The following is a 21,837-nucleotide window of genomic DNA, read 5'->3' as shown; positions in this document are numbered from 1 at the left end:
ATTTTTGACAGGAGTGTTCCGCTGCACAAATATTTTACGCAATTTGAATTAATCGCGCGGGCAAATAATTGGGAAGATTTTATGAAGGTGGTTGCGTTGGTTTTGAACTTACAAGGGAAAGCGCGTTCAGTTCTAGACGGAATAACGGAATTAGAAGATTTAAGTTTTGGAGAAATTAAATCTAAACTCGAGTTACGTTTTGGGGTAAGTCATATGACTCGGTATTTTTACGCGCAGTTTACGAATTGTGAACAAAAATTTGGAGATTTGGCTTCGAGCCTTTGGGAGCCGATTTAGAACAACTTCAACGTTTAGCCTATCCCAAGTGTTTTCAGGAACTGTTTGACAAGATTGCTTGTGTTCAATCAGTCTCTGACGGATTTTTGAGACGCATTCTCCAACTAGAGGGAATTTCTTGCGTTCTGTAATTGAAAGAGCAAAAATGATTAAAGCTATTCAGGAGAGTAGTTTTTTTTGCGTTTCCTCAAATAAAGATGACGGAAGGAGAGAATTTTATCCTAGAGAGCAAATGAGAATAGGAAATAGAAAAAAAGAAATTTCTTTAGATGATTCTGAAAAGAAAAATTTTAATAAGTGGAGAGCTAGCAAAGAATGTTGGCAGTGTCATGCAAAGGGACACTACAGATCGAAATTTGCTGCGGTTTCTTCTTTAGCAAAGGGAAATTAGATTTGGTCGAGCTTAGCGGGGTCGACTCGACTGTTCAAAAAGAGACCCCAACATTTCCAGAAATTAAAAATTGTAGAAAAATTAAGTTAAAATATAATTTTTTAATTCTGTTCTTATAAATGGACAGGATTGTATTTTTAAGATTGATACAGGCTTAGACGTCTCTATATTAAATAAAAAATTCGTATTATCATTTGTTGAAGGTGTTAGTGTGAATTCCTTTCAACTGAGATATCCCATTGGAGAGAAAGTTTCTAAACATGAAGATAAGATTGTTTTAGGAAATCATAGCTTAGAGTTTCCAATTTTTATTGTAGAAATTGAAGACGATTGTATTCTTGGAGTTGATTTTCTTTCTAAGTTAAATTTAGAAGAAGTTTTTATTCAAATTTTTGTTCTTTAAAATCTAAAGAAAGACAAAAAATTTTTTGTGCCCGAATTAGTGGAGGTACAGTTCCAGGCTTTTTTGAGAATCTTTTTCTTGGGAGTTCTGAGAATTTAAATGATTTTTAGAAGAAACATTTTGCAGAATTTCTTTCAGAATTTTAAGACTTTTTTTTCAGGGGAAATCGTTGCTAGAAATTGTAAAATCATTGAACATTCTATGCAACACAAAATTGTTTTATTAAGCAAGTTTTTTGTCGAGTTCTTTTACAAATAAAGAGGTGGAAAAGATCATGGAAGAAATGAGGCAACAAGGTGTTATTGAAGAATCAAATAGTTCCTGGACCTCTCCTGCAGTTTTGATTAAAAAGAAAGATTGTTTAATTAGATTTTGTGTAGATTACAAAAAGTTAAATAATGTGACTCTTAAGGACTCCTATCCAATTCCTAGGATAGATGATTTAATGGATCGTTTCTCAAGAAATTTTTTGTTTTTCCACTCTGGATCTCAAGAGTGGAAAATTATTACTGGCAAATTAAAATTTGTCCTGAAGATTGAGAGACAGGGTCGGACAGAGGAATTATGGTGCCCGGGGCAAGGGACCAAAAAATTGCCGCTTCCCCCTCCCCATTCTAGCTTTCTCGATCGCGTTTGCTCTTTGCATTACCCGGGATTACGACGAAGATGTGGCAAACAGGATTCCATTTGTTTTTTATTAGGTTTTTTTACATTTTTTAATTTTTTTTCTACATTTTAGTTTTTTATAATTTTTTTTGTATAGTATTTTTATTTATTTTTTATATTTTTTTAAAGGTTTTTTATAGATTTAAAAATCTTACAGAGTCCCTTTCCAACATAAGTATTATTATAAAAATACTTTTAAATGTATACTTTTCATGCTTTAGCACCTGCAAATTGTTGAATTATCTCTGTAAAATTGAGGGATTTTGCAAAATCATTTTCTATTGATAATATTGCCAAATCCGATAATCTATCTTCGAGCATGGTAAAACGTAAATATATCTTTATAAGTTTCAATTTGCTAAAACTTTGTTCTTCTGAAACTACAGTTACTGTAATAGTTAAGAGTATTTGAAGAGCAGTCCACAAATTAGGAAACATGTCTTGCCACTTATTCTCGTGAATCAGTTGAAGCACTTTTAATGGCAATAATGGCTCACCAGAGTCATTTAATAAATTTCGAATACTGAGAATTTCTTGTTTTAACTCGTTCCCTGAAATATCAGACTTATCACCATTTGTCAACGCAGCTTCTAAGTTAATACAGACTTCTTGCAGTCTATCCTTATCAGGTATAGTTTTTAAATTATATAAAAACGACCATGTGGTATTAAATGTTGATAGTTGTTCGAAGCGAGTTTTTAAAGCACTTTCAATAGTATCGATCATTGGGTAGAAAACGGTCGTATTGAACAATTCTTCGGGATCTGATGCCTCGTAACCGAACATTCTCTTCTTTCTTCGAATTCGGACTGCTTTAAAAACTGGCTCGATTTCAGCTTCACTAGCTATGTCCTTGGTCGTAATTATCGCCGTTGAATAATCAGTATTTCTATACTCTGTTACAAAGATCAGGCACTTTTCTAGCATTTTTGACGCATTTGATATATCCATAGTTTCCGACTGCATAGCCTTATTTACAATGTTGACTTGGAATAAGATGTCGTACCAAAGCACTAGTGTAAATGAGAACTCAAATCCTTCCATATGCTCAGCTAATGGTTTAGCTTCTGACGCAGAGACTGGATCATCCGTCTCTTCGTAGAGTTTAATGAAGGCATCGATCATGTTCGGATACTGAAAAGGAACGGCTTCAAGACTAGAAATTCTACTCTCCCATGGAGTTTTACATATTTTTTTTAATGACAGTAACTTGACATATTTTTTTATTATATCCCATCGCTTCGTCGAGGCGGAAAATAATACAAATAATCTTTGGAGAATTCCAAATAAAGATATAGATTTTACCGATGTTTTTACAGCGTCTGCTACGACTAGATTTAAACTGTGACAACCACATGGATTAAAAAAAGCTTTTGGAAATCGTCTCAAAATTCTCGCTTGCACGCCTTTATCTTTTCCAACCATATTTGCTCCATTATCATATCTCTGCCCACGGCAATCGTTCATATCTAAATCGTAATTTTGTATAATATTGTCGAGAAAGAGATTAGTTAGCCCTTCCTCTGTAGAGTCAGTTACCGGCTTATAGACAATAAAACACTCTCTCACCTGGATTTTGTCAATGTCGACAAAACGTAATGTGATAGATAATTGCTCGACGTGACTTACGTCAGAAGTGCAGTCCAATATGACGGAGAAGTATTTTGCCTCTTTTACCATCGATAAAATTTTTTTTCGAACTTTACCTCCAAGTAAATTGATCAGTTCATTTTGAATCGTTTCACTGCAATAGTGAATAAAAGTCTCTTTGTTTATAATGCATCGAAGGTGCTCTATCATAACAAGGTCAAATTTCCCCAATAATTCAACTAATCCTAAAAAATTACCGTTGTTGGAAGTGTTTAACTTATCAGAACTCCCTCGAAAAGATAAATTGTGTCCTGATAAAAATAAAACAATTTCGATTAACCGCTCGAGAATAGAAACCCATCGCATTTTCTCATCATTAATTTGCCTTTGTAAATGTTTGTCTACTCCGCTCAACGCTTTCAGGCGAAACCTCTATCCAATTTTCTATAGTGCGTAAATGATCAGGGGATGTTTCGTGGCTTTTAAGACGCTCCGATAAATGTTTCCAATCATTAAATCTTTCTTTGCTCAAATTAGAATTACGGATTTGGCAAAACAATTTACAGCAAAAATAATATATTTTATCTGTAGACTGAGAATAAACCAACCACCTTCCTTTATAGATTTCTCCATTAGGCATGACTCTTTGGAAATATACTTTTGAAAAATGACGTCCATTATTGTTACGAGGGTATTTATCATCTTGAATTTTATCATTTATAGGTCCACGAATAACGATTTTATCAATCGTTGCGGAATTGATGAGTGATGGGCACTTAGCAATGTCTTCATAGTGTGCATTTTGAAGACTTGATGAAACCGGAAATGCTATGGATTCTGTATTATTTTTGTTCTCTCCTTGACGGCAGATTTCGTTTTGTTCAGAGAGATTCTCCTCTATCAAACATTCTCTGGCTTCTACTCGTTGTTCACGAATTAAAAAATTCGCCATTTTTTTAGCACCTTTTTCATTGTCTTCTTGCTTTTTAAATTTTCTTTTTAAATTCTGGGCACCGGAGTTTTTTATGATGCTGCGACATTTTTTGGAGAAAGAAAGAACTCTTATTCAACAATCAAATCAGTTGAAAAATTAAGAAATGTCATTCATTCATACCACCAGAGTAGAAACCCCCCGAAGAACTCTAACGAGCGAGAAGATAAAGAGTTCCGTTTCATGTTATACCTCCTTAATATACCCTTTTGACCGTTTTCTTCTTACGAGTTGAAGTTCCGCCGCGCCACCATCTAGCGGCGGCGGCGTGTTCTAGCATCATGTCTGGCGGGCGCGCGTTAGGCACACGCGCGTCGTGCCGGTGCACGCTGCATAAGCGCGCACTATGTTTATGCGTGGTGCGTGACAACAAAATCATCAAAACATCGACGTTATGGTGCCCCCTCAATGACGGCGCCCTGGGTGACCGCCCCGCTCGCCCCACCCATGCGCCGGCCCTGTCGAGAGAAAACTGCTTTTTCGATTGGAAAAGGGTTATGGCAGTTTACGGTTATGCCTTTTGGACTTTGTAATGCACCGGCTACCTTTGAATGTTTTACGGAAAAAATTTTTCAGCAGCTACTTTTCAAAATCTGCATGGTTTATTTGTACGAATGAAATTTTCTTATAAGAACGGATCATGCTTTTTTAAATTAATTACTTTCTTTTAAGAACGTTGAGAGATAGTTGGCCCGTTGGTTAGATCGTCTTCAACAATATAATTTTATAGTAGAACATCGAAAAGGAAAATTACGTGGGAACGCTGATGCCTTGTCAAGGCGCCCTTGTGCTGAAAAAAGCTGTAATTATTGTTCTAAAGTTGATTTGAAAGAAAAAAATTCTGCTGAATTAGTAAGACAAATTGTTTTTGGGGAAAATGATCTTAAAAATTGGAAAAATTTTTAGAAAGAGAATCCTTCGTTGTCTGTTTTCCTGTAAGGAAAAGAGCTTGAAAGACGGCCGACTCGTTAAGAGATTGTCTCTGAAGATGAAACTTCTAAAGTTTACTTCTAAGGTTTATTTGAAATTCTCTCATTATTAACAATGAAGTGTTGTTTAGAAAATGAGAATCTCCAGATTCGAAACATCAAATTCTTTAAATAATTGTTCCCCGAAGTCAGGTACATGTTTTCGAGGAAGCTCACAATTCTTTTTTTGGTGGTCATTTTAGTGTGAATAAAACTTTAGATAAAATTTGAAAAAGATTTTATTGGGCAACTTTTAAGCAGGATGTGGAACACTGGTGTAGAACTTATGTTGTTTGCTTATCAAGAAAAGGTCCTTCCAATAAAGGAAAATCCGCTTTGCAAATTTATAATTCTGGTTTACCTTTTGAGAGAATTCAGATGGATATTTTAGGATGTTTCCACTTCCTCCATCTTCTTCTGGAAATATATATCTTTTAGTTATTATCAATTGTTTTACAAAAGTGGAAGCATTTCCATTAAAAAATTTCAAAACTAAAACTGTTGCTAAAGTTTTTCTAAATCAAGTAATTTTTCGTTTTGGCATTCCTTCGAAGTTACATACTGATCAAGGGAGGAATTTTGATTCACGAATGTTTTCAGAATTGGCACGTTTGCTTGGAATAAGAAAAACCAGGACTACTCCTCTTCATCCGCAATCTAATGGTGAAATGGAACGTCAACATCAAACTTTGTTGGACTATTTAGCGAAATTTATAACAGAGAATCAAAAAGATTGGAATCGGTGGATTTCCATAAGTCTTTTAGCGTATAGATCTTCAAGGCATGAGGCCATTGGTTTAACCCCTGCGGAAATGAATTTTGGTAGGGAATTAAGATTGCCTTTGGATTTATTTGGAAAATTTCCTGGATCTGATTCAACTAATTCTAGGGGAAATTATGTTTTGAAATTAAAGGAAACTTTCAGATTCATATTGGAATTAGACAGCGTTTGAATGTTCTCGAAGGTTGAAAGAGGTTTATGATTGTAAGGCTCGTTTTATTCACTTTGAGTCTGGACAAAAAGTATGGACATTCACAATCCTCGTAGGAAAATATGTAGGTCTCCTAAACTGCAAAGTAGTTGGGAAGGACCGTTTGAGATTGTCGAAAGATTAAATGACGTAGTTTATTGTACACGAAAATCGCCTAGGCATAGAAATAAAGTGGTGCATTTAGATAGGTTAACTTAGTTTCAAGAGAGATAAATTTTCTTTATTAAAGACACTCTGAGCTTAGTTAGTAAGTTTCTTTTCTTGTAAAATTGTTTTTTTGCTTTTATTTCTTTTTAAAGCAAAAATGTCCTGTTTAGACAATTGCTGGAACCGCTTCTGTTTTTGGGAGATTGAAGATACGCTGAGACTATAGGGACTTAGTGTTTTGATTTGAAACAAAAAGAAGACTGCTTTGTTCCGGGTTTTTAGCCATGGTTTTCTCCATGGGACTGAGAGCAAATGCCGAGGCAGGAGCTTGGTGAATCTTTTGAGACGTTGGGTCCATGATAGATACCCCCACCTTGCTCAAAGTTTTTGACGAATGAAAATTCCTCAGAATAATTCTTTGGAGTGGATTTCTCTGAAGAAGCTGTTCTTTGAGAGAGGAGAATTTCTTCGATAAATTCCAGTACTGTCGTTTGGATCCAAGAAAGAGTGGTTCTTGTGGCAGCAGCTTAAGAATCTTGTGGCAGCAGCTTAAGAATCTTGTGGCAGCAGCTCAAGAAGGAGAGCAGTAACACTCAGATGAGTCCTGGAGACGACAAAAAGTTTGGTGGTTATTTAAGAGTAAATGGTTGTCGAGACAACAACTTTTCAAAAAGACAGCAGTGTTGTGCCCGTTTGGCTGAGTTTAAAAAGCTGGCCAAAAAAAGATCAATTGATCAGGTAGAAGAAGCGCGGCTAGCTTTTATTCTGTTTCGGGACGCGAAGCTGTCAAGTGATATTTAAATAATTCCTCTTCCTCCTTTATCCTCACAATTAAAGATGATTTTACAGGTCTGCGACTAAGAAGTTGTTTGATTATTTTCATCTAATTTCTATATATTTTGGTGTGCTAAGAACAAAAAAAATATTGAAAAAATCTTGGACGTCAGGATTTGCCATAAAATGCAAAATTCTTTTCTTTAATAAATTTTTTTCAATTTTTGATATTTTATTTTAGAGTTTTTAATTAAATTTAAAGTCAAAATTACTATTATTTAATTTACATTAGTGCATTCAAGATATAATAATAATAATAATGAAACTGAGGAGGCGGTTTTCACAGCCGAAGATCCGCTTATGGCACGCAGACTGCAGTCCATTGTGCTTCCCTCCAGTTGTCCGCCACTTACGGAAGTCCTGATATCAGCCGCTAGTCCTCAATTCGCTTTACGAGCCCTGCGCGAGCTCGCCGCTTCATAGGCAAACAACTCTCCATGCTCTCTACGAAAGCTTGAAAAACTGATTTTTAGTAAATGCACCAGACATCGCTCCCCGATCACCATCGTGATTGTCCCGACAAGGAGACTAATGGAGTCCAAGACGACGTCCAGGTTTCTGGCTAGAATCCTGCATAGTCTTACGGTTTTGAGCATGCTTTCCACCAACTCGCAGAACTCTTTCCAGCTTCTTTTCTTAGCCTTCACTACAAAATCTTCATAGTTTTTTTTAGCCTTTTTATGAAATTTCTAGTCCGACTGACGGCCCGTGTTCCTGAATCTATTCTAGGCTCTCCGAACCATACTTCTGAGCTCTTGCAGTTTGAGACTCCACCAGGAGTTGCCCCTGAAGTTTTTAACCGCTCTTTCCTGGCAGTTCCTCTCATAGCTCTCAACCAGAGCCTTCTGTAAATAATCCACACAGAGCTCTAGTTCTTCTTCAGTCTCGTGCGTCCTTGGGAAACCCTTCAGGTTGCATTTCAGGTCGTCCCGATAAGAGTCTCAGTCAGTCCTCTTGGGATCTCTAAACTTCGCCACCTCCCCTCTGGCCCATGCCAGCTTGAAGATGATTTGCCTATGGTCCAATAGTGAGGGTTCGCTCGAAACCCTCCACGCGACCACGTCCCTCGATATCCATCTAGAACAAACAGTAAGATTGAGTATCTTTCCCCTCACTGCCGTGCAAAAGGTAGGCTTGTTTCCTCTGATGAGAATCTCCAGATTTGTTGACACTAGAAATTTCATCAGCTTTCTACCTTTGTTGTTGGTATCCGTGCTTCCCCAGACCGTGTGGTGCGAGTTAGCATTGTACCCTGCTATTAGGGGAAGCCGCTTTCTCTGGCAGTAATCCATCAGTCTGGTCACCAGCTCTGGCGGCGGCAAAACCTTCTCATTGTAAGGAAAGTACGCAGAGCACACCACCACCCTCCTCCTGCCTCTCGAGACGTCGACGACATCCAACTCGACCGCTACCACATCTCTAAAACATAAATGTGGAATTAGTCGGGCGTCAATGCCCTTCACCGCCACGAAGGCTCTGAACTTTTCAGCCGTCGGAGACTTAAATACTCTCCCGCAAGCTGTCCACACCACTGATACGGCCCCGGACGAGCAAAGGCTCTTGTATCAGTGAAATGGCTGTGTGCACAACTTGTTTTTTTAACAGAATCGTCGAGGCCCTTTTGCTGTGGTGCAAGTTAATTTGGGTAAAGGCCACACAGGTACGATCAAATTTTACGATTTCATAGGAGCCTCCTCCTCACTCTCTTTATCCCTACCTTGGACCTCGCTCACCTTAAAGGTGACCTGGTCGAGCCCGAGGTAAGGCTTAAAATCCAGCGCTCTCAGTTTGAGAACGCTGGACTCTGGAATCCTAAAAACCAGATTCCTTCCGTTCTTGGTGGTCCCTACGTTCTCAGCCATGTTTTTCCAATTCCCGGTGCCGAGCCCAGGATTATGCCTCTCCAGGACCGCGGCCGGTTTATCGGAAGCTTCCGGGTTTCAGATCACGGCTCTGTGCTGCCTTTGAAGCACCTCCGGACTCACCACCTTGAGTTTAGCATTCTCTCAGGAAGAGATGCTCCCCATCTGCTCAGTGAGCCAGATTAGGGACGCCTCATCCTTGCTTAAGACTACCGCCGCCGCTCCCCTGAGGAAGGTGCGTCGAAAGCATGGAATGGGACCCTCCCGAGTTCCACTAATTGCCCTGTTGACGGCCAGCTTCAAAAGAGCCAGCCACTCAGCAGTGATTTCCTCTTCGAGATGATTTTCGGAGATGATAACTTTTGTTAAAAGATTCGCCGCCTCTCAGCCTGCTGAGCTCTATGCCTCTTGGTAGGTTCTTCCGGGGGGTGACCATGGAGCCCTTCCAGCGTTTGCCTTCGGTGTACCCCTCCTTCTCCCTCGGTGTTGCTACCGGGGAGGGGGGGGGGCTATGGTACCCAAGGAGGTCCCACACTGAGACCTCTCTCGTTTCCGTTTGGCCCTCCTTTTCTCCGCACCAGAGTGGTTTCTCTTGACAGAAAGGTCCGCTGTTGTCACAGAGCTTTTTGCTGAGACAACGGCAGTAGCGCCTCCAGAACCCAGGTGAGCCCCATCCGCAACCCCCGCCCCTGCCTCCGTGCCAGAGACGGCGGCGGTGGCGTTTGCATAGCCCGAATGAGCTCTGTCCGCACCCCCTCCGCCGTCTCTGCATTGGAGGTCCTGCACTGCGAACCCTCCATTTCCTCTACAATATCTTTGAACTTGTTCAGTTCTATATAAGATCTCACAGGTACCTAGGAAAATAACGGTCCGCTCATACAGAGCCCCGGATGCGTGAGTAAGGCTACCTACTCTGGGGTGTCGCCGGATGCCCCAGAGGCATCATTTGAGACACTGCCCCCTCAGTGTCACGCCGCCGTTGCCACAATCGTTTACAACTTGACTTAGGGGGCTGGTCCGTGGCAGCAGCCCTTCCAGCCCCACGCAGGGTTTTATACCTGGAAGGCCAGTTATAGCCGCTACTATCCGAAAGTGCCCTAGTCCCACACAGGATTTTATCCTCGGAGAGACCTTGGGCCCCTCCGGACATTCTTCTATTCGCCAACTGGAGACGCACCCGGTAGATGGTTCAACCCCCGAGGCATTTAAGATATACAATACCAAAAAAATGTAACTTTTAAAGAAAAGAACTTTCAGAATAAGCTAATGAAACCAGCATCAACATGTTGCAAGCTAAATGCGCGGCTCTAACATGCTCGAGCTTGATTCAACTTTTTTCTTGGTTCTTATTCCAATTAAAAAAATGATTTTCATGAAAAATTTATAATAAAAAATTAATTTCATAAATCTATTTTTATTTATTTTGAGGTATTACCTTATTTAACAGTTACCTACATTGCCAGAAAATGTGATGTTCTATGACAAAATGGAGGTCTAAGTAGAGAGATATTGGACCGTTAATGAAACAACACAACTTGAAAACCTTCTACGGTCGCAGCTAGATCTTTGTGCTTGTTTTTATTTGTGTGATTTTACATACACAAAATGAAGGTCATTTTCGGATTCAGCACACCCTAAAACATAAAGATACGTGGAATAACAAAGCAGCTTTTAAAAAAAATTTTTTTACAGACCCATATTAAGATAGAGATAAATGATGACTTACTTCACTTAGATGATAGATCACAGACAAAGTGCCAAAAGGGCAGTTTTTACGAAACAAACTTTTGTACTTTTAGACTTTTAATTACAGAAAAAAATAAGATATTTTGGTGTGGGAATGGTATAGGTACACGGAGATGGATGAAATAGTCAGTTAATGTATAAATATAGTCTTTACTTTATATTATCAAATATAACAAGGGAAAACTAAACTTATCGATATCCAAATTGATTGCGCGGCGGAGACGCGTTCATGTCCGTAGTCGAGAGAGATCTGCCTTCATGTCTTCTCCAGGCAAACCATTTCACCTCTTAACTATTGTATGTTGAGCGGGTTAAAACGTGCTCTAACAATGACAATATGCAACATTTATGATTACCGAATGTTAGAAGGTTTATGACTAACATCCGGAGACCATATGCTCGGTTGGTGAAAATTTTCTTTTTTGTTTCTTTTTCCTTTTCTTTTTCTTTTGTATGAGGATTGTGGCAATTGATTGCCACATGACCCCCCTGCCAGTAATGCACCAGCAGTACGATAAATATTCTAAGCTTAATTACAATAAATGCAAGGAAAGAAAATAATGAATTAAGATAACTAAAATAAGCAAATTGCGTAAATGCATGTTAATGATTAATTATAATAATAATACGTGTTTCCGATCTTTTTACATCTATAAATATTTAACGTTTTGTCATATAAAATAGATGCATGTTTGGATAAATCTTATTGTTATCTGAGGCCCGCCTGGAAACGATCCGGGAAGCGAACCCTTCGTCCGGCTCTCGTCACCGTTTCTCCTTGCTCCCTGGGAGTCGGCGCGTTCTCGTCTTGCTCTCGACGAATGCCCCGAGTGCTATCTTCGCTGTGTCCTTGTGTTTCTTCTGGTGGTGTTTCGCCAGCGTCTGTTAACGAATCTGAAAGCAGATATGCTGGTTTAACACGGTCTATTGAAACCGTTACATTTTTCCCGTGCATGCTTATGATGAAATTCTTGTCATCACGTCTCACGACCACGAACGGGCCATCATATGGTGATTGCAACATTGTCTTTGGTCCGTCGTGTCGGACGAACACCTGGTCGGTTGTCCCCAGGTCCTTGAAGACGAACGGACGTCGTTCCCCATGGCGGGTTCCATCGATCGGGCGCAGATCGTCAAAACGGTGGCGCAATTCCTTTATGAAATTAGCGCCATCGTCTGAATTCTCCATCGGCCGTTGAGTCAGGAACTGTCCCGGAAGACGAAGTGTCTCTCCGTAAACAAGTTCCGCTGCAGTCGCTTGCAGATCCTCTCTCCAGGCCGCTCGTATCCCTAGCAGAACGGTCGGCAGCACTTGGGTCCAGCGGCTGTTCGCATGACACTTCACCGCCGCTTTAAGCTGACGATGAAATCTCTCCACCATACCATTCGCTTGCGGGTGGTATGCTGTTGTTCTTAGGTGTGTTGTTCCGGTCAACTCGCTCAACTGCCGAAAGAGATGGGACTCAAATTGACGTCCCTGATCAGTAGTAACTCGGAGAGGTGTTCCGAATCGGCAAATCCATCCTTCGTAAAAAGCTCTAGCAACCGTCTCCGCTTCTTGGTCTTCCAGCGGGAATGCCTCTGGCCATCGTGTGAAACGGTCGATGCACGTGAGGCAGTATCTCTTTCCCTCGGAGCTCGGCATCAAAATTATATCTATGTGGATATGTTCAAATCTACTGGATGGTGCAGAAAACTTTCCGACGGGCGCTACCACATGTCGCGTAATCTTGGATCGCTGGCACGGTACGCATGCACGAGCCCAATTTCGGCAGTCGGTATTCATTGACGGCCAAACATATCTCTGAGATATGAGCTTAGCCGTCGCTTTAACTCCTGGATGGGCCAGGTTGTGGATGCTCTCGAATGCCGCTCGGCGAAAGATCTTCGTTAAAAACGGTCTCGGCGTTGCAGTTGCTGTATCGCACCACACTGTCACTCCTGCTCCAGGGATCTCGACCTCTTTCAACCATAAACTCGATTCTTGGCTCAAAAAATCTTTTAGCTCCTCGTCAGATTTCTGCGACGCCGCTAATGCTGCATAATCCAACGGCGACCGCACTTCGTCGATTCTCGAAAATGTATCGGCAACAATATTATCCGCTCCGGATATATATCGAATGTCCGTTGTAAATTGGCCTATAAAGTCTAAATGTCTAAATTGACGTGGTGAGCACTTGTCAGGTTTTTGTCGAAACGCGAAGGTTAATGGTTTATGGTCTGTATACACTGTAAAAACTCGCGCCTCTAACATATGCAGAAAATGTTTAATCGCGAGGTACACTGCTAATAACTCTCTGTCAAATGCGCTATATTTCGATTCGGCTGGGCTTAATTTCTTCGAAAAGAATGCTAATGGCTCCCAACCATTGTCACCTCGTTGTTGCAGCACGGCTCCGACGCTATGATCAGATGCATCTGTAAACAAAGCCAGCTCCGCGCTCATCCTTGGATGTGCCAACAAAGCGGCTTGTGCCAAGCTTTCTTTTGTTAATTCGAACGCTCGTTGTGCCTGTGGTGTCCACGGTACCGGTTCCTTTCCTTTTGCGTTGTCTTGAAGAAGGTCATTGAGCGGTGCTTGTGATTCGGCAGCTCTCGGCAGAAACCTTCTATAAAAGTTTAACATGCCTAGATATCGCCGAAGATCTTTGGCTGTCCTTGGCATTTGGTATTGTCGGATAGCTTGCACTCGCTCGGGCAAGGGTCGAGTTCCTTCTCCCGTCACCAGGTATCCGAGAAACTGTATTTCTGGCTGTCCAAATACGCATTTAGCCGGGTTAATTACGATTCCGTACTTCTGCAGTCGCTCAAATAGTATCTTGAGATGCTCCTTATGCTCTTCCTCCGTTGACGATGCGACCAGTATATCGTCGATATATGCAAAACTGAATTCCAGACCCTGAAGAACTTCGTCGATGAAGCGCTGAAAGGTCTGCGCGGCATTGCGCAGCCCGAACGACATGTACGGAAATTCATACATACCAAACGGTGTTGTTATCGCAGTCTTTGGTATATCTTCTTCCGCTACCGGGATCTGATGATATGCTCGAACGAGATCCAACGTTGCAAAGATCTTCTTTCCCTGTAGGTTCTGTGCATAATCCTGGATATGACGCACCGGGTAGCAATCGGGAATCGTTCGTGCGTTGAGCGCCCTGTAATCTCCGCAAGGTCTCCATTCTTCTCCTTTCTTCGGCACCATATGCAGGGGCGAGGACCAACAGCTTTTAGATGGTCGTACAATTCCGAGTTCCATCATCCTCTGGAATTCTCTTTTCGCGGCTGCCAACCGCTCCGGCGCGAGTCTTCGTGGCCGACCGACCACCGGCGGACCCGGCGTCGTCTTGATAAAGTGCCGTGTATCATGCTTGGTCTCTCTCGGCCGTCCTTCTGGCCTCGTCACGTCAGGATATTGCATCAGCAACTCGTGATACGGAGTTGCTCCGGTTACCGTTTTAATGCTCGGAGTCTCGCATCGTAAACATCGTCCTTGCACCGTCAGACTCGTCATGCCATCCACGAGTCGACCATTTCTCAGATCTACCAGCAGTCCGTAGAATGAAAGGAAGTCGGCCCCGATAATCGGCCTGGATACATCTGCTACGACGAAACGCCACGCGAAAACTCGTCGCAATCCGAAGTTCAGTGCCAAAGATTCTGTGCCATATGTATGAATAGTTGTTCCGTTTGCGGCCGACAGCTCGTAATTCGATTTTTGTCGCGGACCACGCACCATCCTCCGCGGATAGACACAAAGATCAGCTCCCGTGTCAATTAAGAAACTGACTCTCGTATCGTGGTCTGTTACGAAGAGGCGACGTGTCAACTGGCCGGAATCGCTTGCCGCCATTAACGACTGGCCGTTGCGTTTCCCGTTTGCTGTTGTGAGGAGCATGGAGCCTCGCATCGTCTGGCGTCTGGGCCGAAACGCCAATGATAGTAGCATAAACCATTGGTTGCATGGCCATGAGCTCGCGGGCGAGAACGCGAACGCGAACGCGGGCGTGTGTACCGTCGCTCGTGGCTACGGCCCCGCTCGAGCTCGCCGATCGCCTCAATAGATTTTCGAATGGCCGTCAGCTGCTCTGCCATCTCTTGTTGCATCGATAAGCGCATCTGCGCTAATTGCAAGTTAATTTTTGCTTCTAAGGATGTCGCGTCGTCCTGTCCTGCGCTGCGCGAAAATGAAGACGGCGTCGTTTCCGCGACCTGCAACGGCGGGACACGCGTCGCTTCCATAATCGTATCCGCGATGTCCGCCACCTGATCCAGCGAATCTTCCGTTCGCGTCACTAGATGCGGCTGAATATGAGCGGGTAGGCGGCTCAGCCAAATCGTTCGCAATACTTTATCGCCGACAACGTTGCCGGCGAGGCTACGAAGATGACGCAAAAATTGTGATGGCTTGCGGTCGCCGATCTCCTCGTGCTCGAGTAAGCGACGCGTCTTATGCTCCTGCGATGAGCTAAGGCGTTTAATAAGTTCTGCTTTTAATATTTCGTACGCGCGCTCCTCCGGCGGATTCAGTACGATGTCTCGCACCTCGGCGGTATAACGCGGACCGATTGCCGTCAACGCGTACCCGAACTTCGTCGAATCGACCGTTATTCCTGCGGCTTGAAAACTCCGGTCTATGATGCTAAACCATAATTCCGGATCCGTGGGCGAAAACTCCGGCATTCGCATGCCCACGCGGCTCACCTCAGGTCCAGACATAAAATATCCTGGCGGCTCTAATATCGCAGGTTGCACCAGCGGTTGCCTAGGCGTCTGTATCGACGCCTGTCCCTTGTCGTCGTGCCTGAGAGGCATGTTGCTGCACTTCTGTCTGGCCGTGCACTCACAATTTCACTCACAAACACGCGTTAATTGTCACAATTCCGCGAAACTTTGCGCTTGGTCGTAAAAAAAAAGAATGATCACGTCGGGGTCACCACTTTGGTGTGGGAATGGTATAGGTACACGGAGATGGATGAAATAGTCAGTTAATGTATAAATATAGTCTTTACTTTATATTATCAAATATAACAAGGGAAAACTAAACTTATCGATATCCAAATTGATTGCGCGGCGGAGACGCGTTCATGTCCGTAGTCGAGAGAGATCTGCCTTCATGTCTTCTCCAGGCAAACCATTTCACCTCTTAACTATTGTATGTTGAGCGGGTTAAAACGTGCTCTAACAATGACAATATGCAACATTTATGATTACCGAATGTTAGAAGGTTTATGACTAACATCCGGAGACCATATGCTCGGTTGGTGAAAATTTTCTTTTTTGTTTCTTTTTCCTTTTCTTTTTCTTTTGTATGAGGATTGTGGCAATTGATTGCCACAATATTATAATACAATCTATATACTCGTGTAAATGTACTCGTATATAGATCTATTCCAAGCAAAATAAAAATTCATCATGACATCAAAATGACGTCAAAATAACAACAAAATAATTAAAAGTCACTTTTGATCAGTCACGATTCACTTTAATATCATATTGACACTGAAGCCCAAATGACGTTAAAATGACGGCAAATTTTGATCATAAAATAACCAATGGACATCATATAATTCGTCGTAAGAGATCCAAAAATAGGCATCATTTTCTGAGGTTATATTGACAGCAAGGTAAGACCAGTATATAACGTTAGTTTTAGATACAAGTAGCTTTCCAACAAACAAATAACATAAATGGCGTTTCAATAACGTCTTAATTAACAACAAAATTATTAAGACGTAATTTTAGGGAGCGTCTCGTTTATTAATCATTATGATGAAGATTTTATAAATATTTTTATTTTCTTTACAAAATTTATACAAAATTTTGTGGTATCGAATAATTCCGATTGGAATTCATTTTGAACAATTTTATTAGAGAAAAGAATTGATATTAGAGAAAGTTTTATAATACCTATTCGAGATGATTATTCAATTAAATTTCAATAAAATTGCTCAAACTGTCTCTTTTTCAATATGGAGTCCAATTTCGGGGTTTTGAGTAACTTGTCTTTAAAAAACATTTTTGTTAAGACAAGAGTGAAAAATTATATGATGCTACGCTTTTTATTGTATTTTCAAATTTTCTTACTTACGAGATACAACTCCCATGTCTATCTAGCGGCAGTATCGCACACTGAAAATTTAAATGAACAAAATATTTATAAAAACGTTTATAAAATATTACACAAATATTTCTTTTTTATTTATCATAAATATTTACAGAAATATTTTATAAAATATTTTTCTAAATATTTATTTTTTATTTAACATAAATACTTTTAAAAATATTTATGCTAAATGAAAAATGCCCGCCAAAATATTAATAAATATTTCATTAATCCATAAACACATAAGTGGGTCTGAGAGACCCCATATGAAGTTTCGAACGCTTGCTGTGTAAAAACGGAATGATATAAGAGGTTCGAACGTAAAAAAAATTTTAAATCTCCTCTTTCGATTGATATGGCTGATCAACTTTTTTGGTCAACTAGAATTCGAACAACACGGCAGCAAAGTTTTGTTAGGGTCAATGCGATCCATATAGTGTGTGAATGAAACTTTTTTGTGAATAATCTTGTGTTAAAAAACTGGACAAAACACATTCAAACAGGTCTGTTAGCGTATGTTACTTTGTCTAAAGTTAAAATACTATAATGCCGTGAAAGAAAGAATTTTTGTGTAGGGTCCAAAATATATTATGAAACACATCAATTTTCAATTTTAGACACTTTGAGTTTATGAAAAATACCTCATATTTGCCTTGTTACGTAAGTATATTTTTTAATAGAAATGGCAGTGACATAATTTTTTTTCTAAAAGTATGATTCTTTAGCTTTAAAACGCCGTATTGTAAAGTCTTTAAAAGTTTTTTTGTTGCAAAGATATGACTTAAAAAAAAAAATGGATTTTTAGACACTAAAAAATATCTCATATTCTCCTTGTTGTATAATTCTACTTTTTAAAGGGAATGACAATACAATAGTTTTTTTTAAAGTATGACTCTTTAGCTTTAAAATGCCGTCTTTGAAAGTCCTTAAAAGTTTTTTATTGCGGAAATATGATTTTATAAGGGAAAAGTGGATTTTTGAACAATTTCTAATTTTTACTTAATGATTTTTCTTTTATAACATAACAATAAGTCATTTTTCGGCAATATTGATTATGCAGTCACATTTCTGAGATTCTAAACTTTTATATGAAAAAAAAAAAATTATTAAAAAATGTTGATTAGAACAAAAGTTACAACTTCTCAAAGTTGAAAAAGTCTCCCAGACCCGAAAATGTGTTTACATATTTTACAAGATTGGTGTGTTTAAGGGTTAATATTTTGGCAGGCATTAATTTAACAAAAGGGTGAGATTAAAGTCAGTTTATAAATAAATTGTAATATAAATCCAAATAATCAAAAAGGGCATTATATAAGAATTAGTACTTTCTATAATTTATATGTGACAACTACATTATATGTTGTACATTCACTGCTATAAATTTGCTGTAATTACTTAAATATCAACGTACAGCACACATTAAATTGTAGTTAAGTTTAACTAATTAATTTTTATTTTATTGTTGGTCTTATATTTTTAGATTAAAAAGTAAAATTCTGTAAGTTATAAAAAGACTTCTTCAGGATGATTTTAAGATGTCTTTAAAATGACGTCTTTAACTGGTCTAAGAAATGACGTTTTACAAATGACATCCATTATTAGTTCTTTGACATAGACCAAAAATGGATGTCTCTGTGTCGTCTTTCGTCATTAGTCTGCTACGGAGATACATCCGAGAGCATTTTGTCCTTGTTTAATGTTTGATAAATAATAAAGATAAAAGATATTTTTAATGTTTCTGAACGCAGTCCTCTAAAATAACGATTAATTTATTGAAGAAATATTTCGATAGAGCACATATTACTAACACGCGTCTATAGTCACATTAACAAAACGCTATGTTATTAAATTTCTTTGAATAACTAAGAAAATGTATAGCCGAATAAAATGTTAAATATCAAATAAAAAACACTTGAGTGTACATATCTTTGTGTGATAATACTCTCAAGTTTAAAAATAATGAAAGTATGTATGATTAAATGTTAAAGTGTACCTTGAAAAAATTTCCAAATGCTCAAAGCAAATATGCCATAAACAATTGTCACATATTTTATTAGCGCCATTACACAGCGACAGATTACTAGACAAATGATTTCATAAAAAATTACTAGCAATTCGTCATTCAATAACAGAGATAATACGACTGCTCATAATATAACCACCGTAACTGCCTATAGTACAACTCTCACTATTATTATAATAGTATTTTTTATACAATGCTTCGGATATTTATTCTTTACGCAATACGAAGTAAATATACATAAAATTTACATTTAGAAATTGTTTCGATATCGTTCGTTCATCAACGAAGCGTTTAATTACCGATGGACCGCGTTTGCCCGCAGCAATAGATCGTTAAGAGTAAGGAAGTAGACAAGCTTCGTGTGTGAGTTAATCCGCGTTACCGTGCGTGAACACGCAATGAGCATAACGCGATACTGTTACGCAGCGAGTCCCGCAGCTATACCCGCGCATACATTATATATCGAGTTCACCATAATGCTTAACGCCTGAACTTTTTTAATCATCATTGATCGTATCATAACATGTATATGACAGAAAATCTCTATGTAGGAATGCTGTAATGCGATTTCGTTTTTACTGCGAATTAATCGGGTACTCGTAAAATGATATTTCCGTTTTGTGTTTCTACTGTTCACATTTACTAGGCGATTACATAATTGCGTCAGAGTGGTACAGAGAAAGGTAGAATATGCAATGCTTTCATTCTAAGAGAAAATGAAAGTAATTAACTGAATCTTTTGTTTTTAATTTTTCAGTTTTTACAAACAAAAATGAGAAATTTACAGAAAAAAAATAAATCCTATATCAGTTACTAGATACATTGAACTATACATATAATAATATTTTAATAAATAAAATAAATAAATGAAATTAAAAATATAAAAAATTAATCTGAGAAACATTAATATTTTAGGGTAAAGTCGGTATTTACGCCGCGGGGGGATGTACGCCGCAGCAGTCAGAAAAAATAGAAGAAATAAAGATAGTTTGCTCAAAACTATTTTGTTATGTGCCTTTATGTTATATTAGTATTGTATTGTAATTACAGTTTTTTATTGTTAATATTAACGAAAATATCGTAAATTGAATTAATTTTTTCACGTAGAAGTAGCGCGATCGTGTATTACCGTCTACGTAAAATAATTACTGTAGAAAATATAAAAGGCATAATGATTATTTCATGATATGTAAATGTAGACTGATAGTAAAGGATAAAATACAAGCAAGATTCAAGTGCATAGCTCTTGTATTCTTTATTTAGTTTGATATCTTGTATATTCCATTTGTTTAGGATATACGGCCTTTTCAGCGAACGGGATTTATGCCGTAATACAGACACTGCGTGATTGGAAAGCAGCACTTACTCTATGTTGAGCACTATGTTGAGAACACAATGCGCACTCTGTTGATGTCTGTGCATATTAATTTCTTTAATATTGCATTATTATTACTTTGAATACATATTTACTGTTCTTATTCCCTAATAAACTTTATAAACACATTTTGTAAGTTATTATGTTATTTTATATCATATCTGAAAATATTATTTGTAAATTTTGATGAGCCGTGTATCTTACACATGAGTAGTCGGAAATCCCGCCACTTTTTTTATATGACAAAAATGCAAGGGTTTTTTTAAGTTTTTTTTTCAAGTATAAGAAAAGAAATATTTCATACTTAAAATTTTTTTTATAATAGTAAACAGTATGAAGTTTTTATTAGCCTAATTTATTTTCCTTAAACATAGTAAATAATACTTAATAAATTAAATTTTTGATAGCTGCGGCGTATATACCGACTTTACCCTATATTTTTACTTTTATTAAATAGGATCGTGATAAGTTGATTTAGTTGATTAAATTGGCTATTATTCACTTAAAAAATAATATATATTAAAATGTTTAAAAATTCTAATATATCCTAATATATTTTTATTTATTTTAATATAATTTAGTGAAAAAATTAAAATAAAACATATTTATATTGTATTTAAATAACCCTTAAACACGTAAGTGGGCCTGAGAGACCCCATATGAAGTTTTGGACGCTTCTTGTGTGAAGACGGAAAGAGATAGGAGGTTCGGACCAAGACGTAAAAAAAGTTTGAAATCTCCTCTTTCGATTGATATGGTTGATCAACTTTTTCGGTCAACAAGAATTTGAACGGCACGGCAGCAAAGTTTTGTTAGGGTCAATGCAACCCATATAGTGTGTAAGTGAAACATTTTTTGTGAGTATTTTATACAAAAAAGCTGGATAAAATACGTTTGAACAGGTCGGTTCACGGATGTTACTCGCATATACTCTGTCTAAAGTTGGAATACTATAAAATGCTGTAGAAAAGGGAGTTTTTCCGAAATATATCATGAAACATATTAATTTTCAATTTTAGACACAATTTAATCAAAAATCCTTCATATTTGCCTTGTTACATAAGTACATTTTCTAATAGAAATAACAATGATATAATTTTTTTTTGAAAACATGAATCTTTAGCTTTAAAACGTATTGTAAAGTGGTTAAAAGTTTTTTGTTGCAAAGATATGATTTTTTTTTTAAGTGGGTTTTTAGGTGCCCCAAAATACCTTATATTTTCTATGTTACATAATTATACTTTTTAAAAGAAATGACTTTGTCAAATTTTATTTTAAAAATGTGACTCTTTAGCTTTAAAACGCCGTATTTGAAAGTCTTTAAAAGTTTTTTGTTGCGAAGATATGAATTTCGAAGAAAAAGTGGATTTTGACCAATTTCTCATTTTTACTTAATAATTTTGCCTTTATAACTTCACAATAAATTTTTTTCGGCAATGCCGATTGTGC

General features: G+C 38.4%; 3 protein-coding genes across 4 annotated transcripts in view; 1 reads left to right on the top strand and 2 right to left on the bottom strand.

Moving 5' to 3' along the window:
• LOC105207374 (cordon-bleu protein-like 1) overlaps positions 1-21,837 on the top strand; it is a 245,652-nt gene that overhangs the window by 25,429 nt on the left and 198,386 nt on the right. The window lies entirely within an intron of this gene.
• On the bottom strand, positions 1,968-2,882 carry LOC105207691. The gene has a single exon (XM_011177314.1). The coding sequence runs from the start codon at positions 2,880-2,882 to the stop codon at positions 1,968-1,970; it is 915 nt and encodes a 304-aa protein (XP_011175616.1).
• LOC105203118 lies at positions 14,737-15,699 on the bottom strand. Its single transcript, XM_011171882.2, has one exon. It carries the CDS (start codon positions 15,697-15,699, stop codon positions 14,737-14,739), a length of 963 nt encoding a protein of 320 aa, XP_011170184.2.

This window comes from Solenopsis invicta, chromosome 2 (genome assembly GCF_016802725.1).
Source record: "Solenopsis invicta isolate M01_SB chromosome 2, UNIL_Sinv_3.0, whole genome shotgun sequence".
NCBI lineage: Eukaryota > Metazoa > Arthropoda > Insecta > Hymenoptera > Formicidae > Solenopsis > Solenopsis invicta.
The sequence above is the reverse complement of the archived record's forward strand: the minus strand, read 5'-3'. Positions and strand labels throughout refer to the sequence as shown.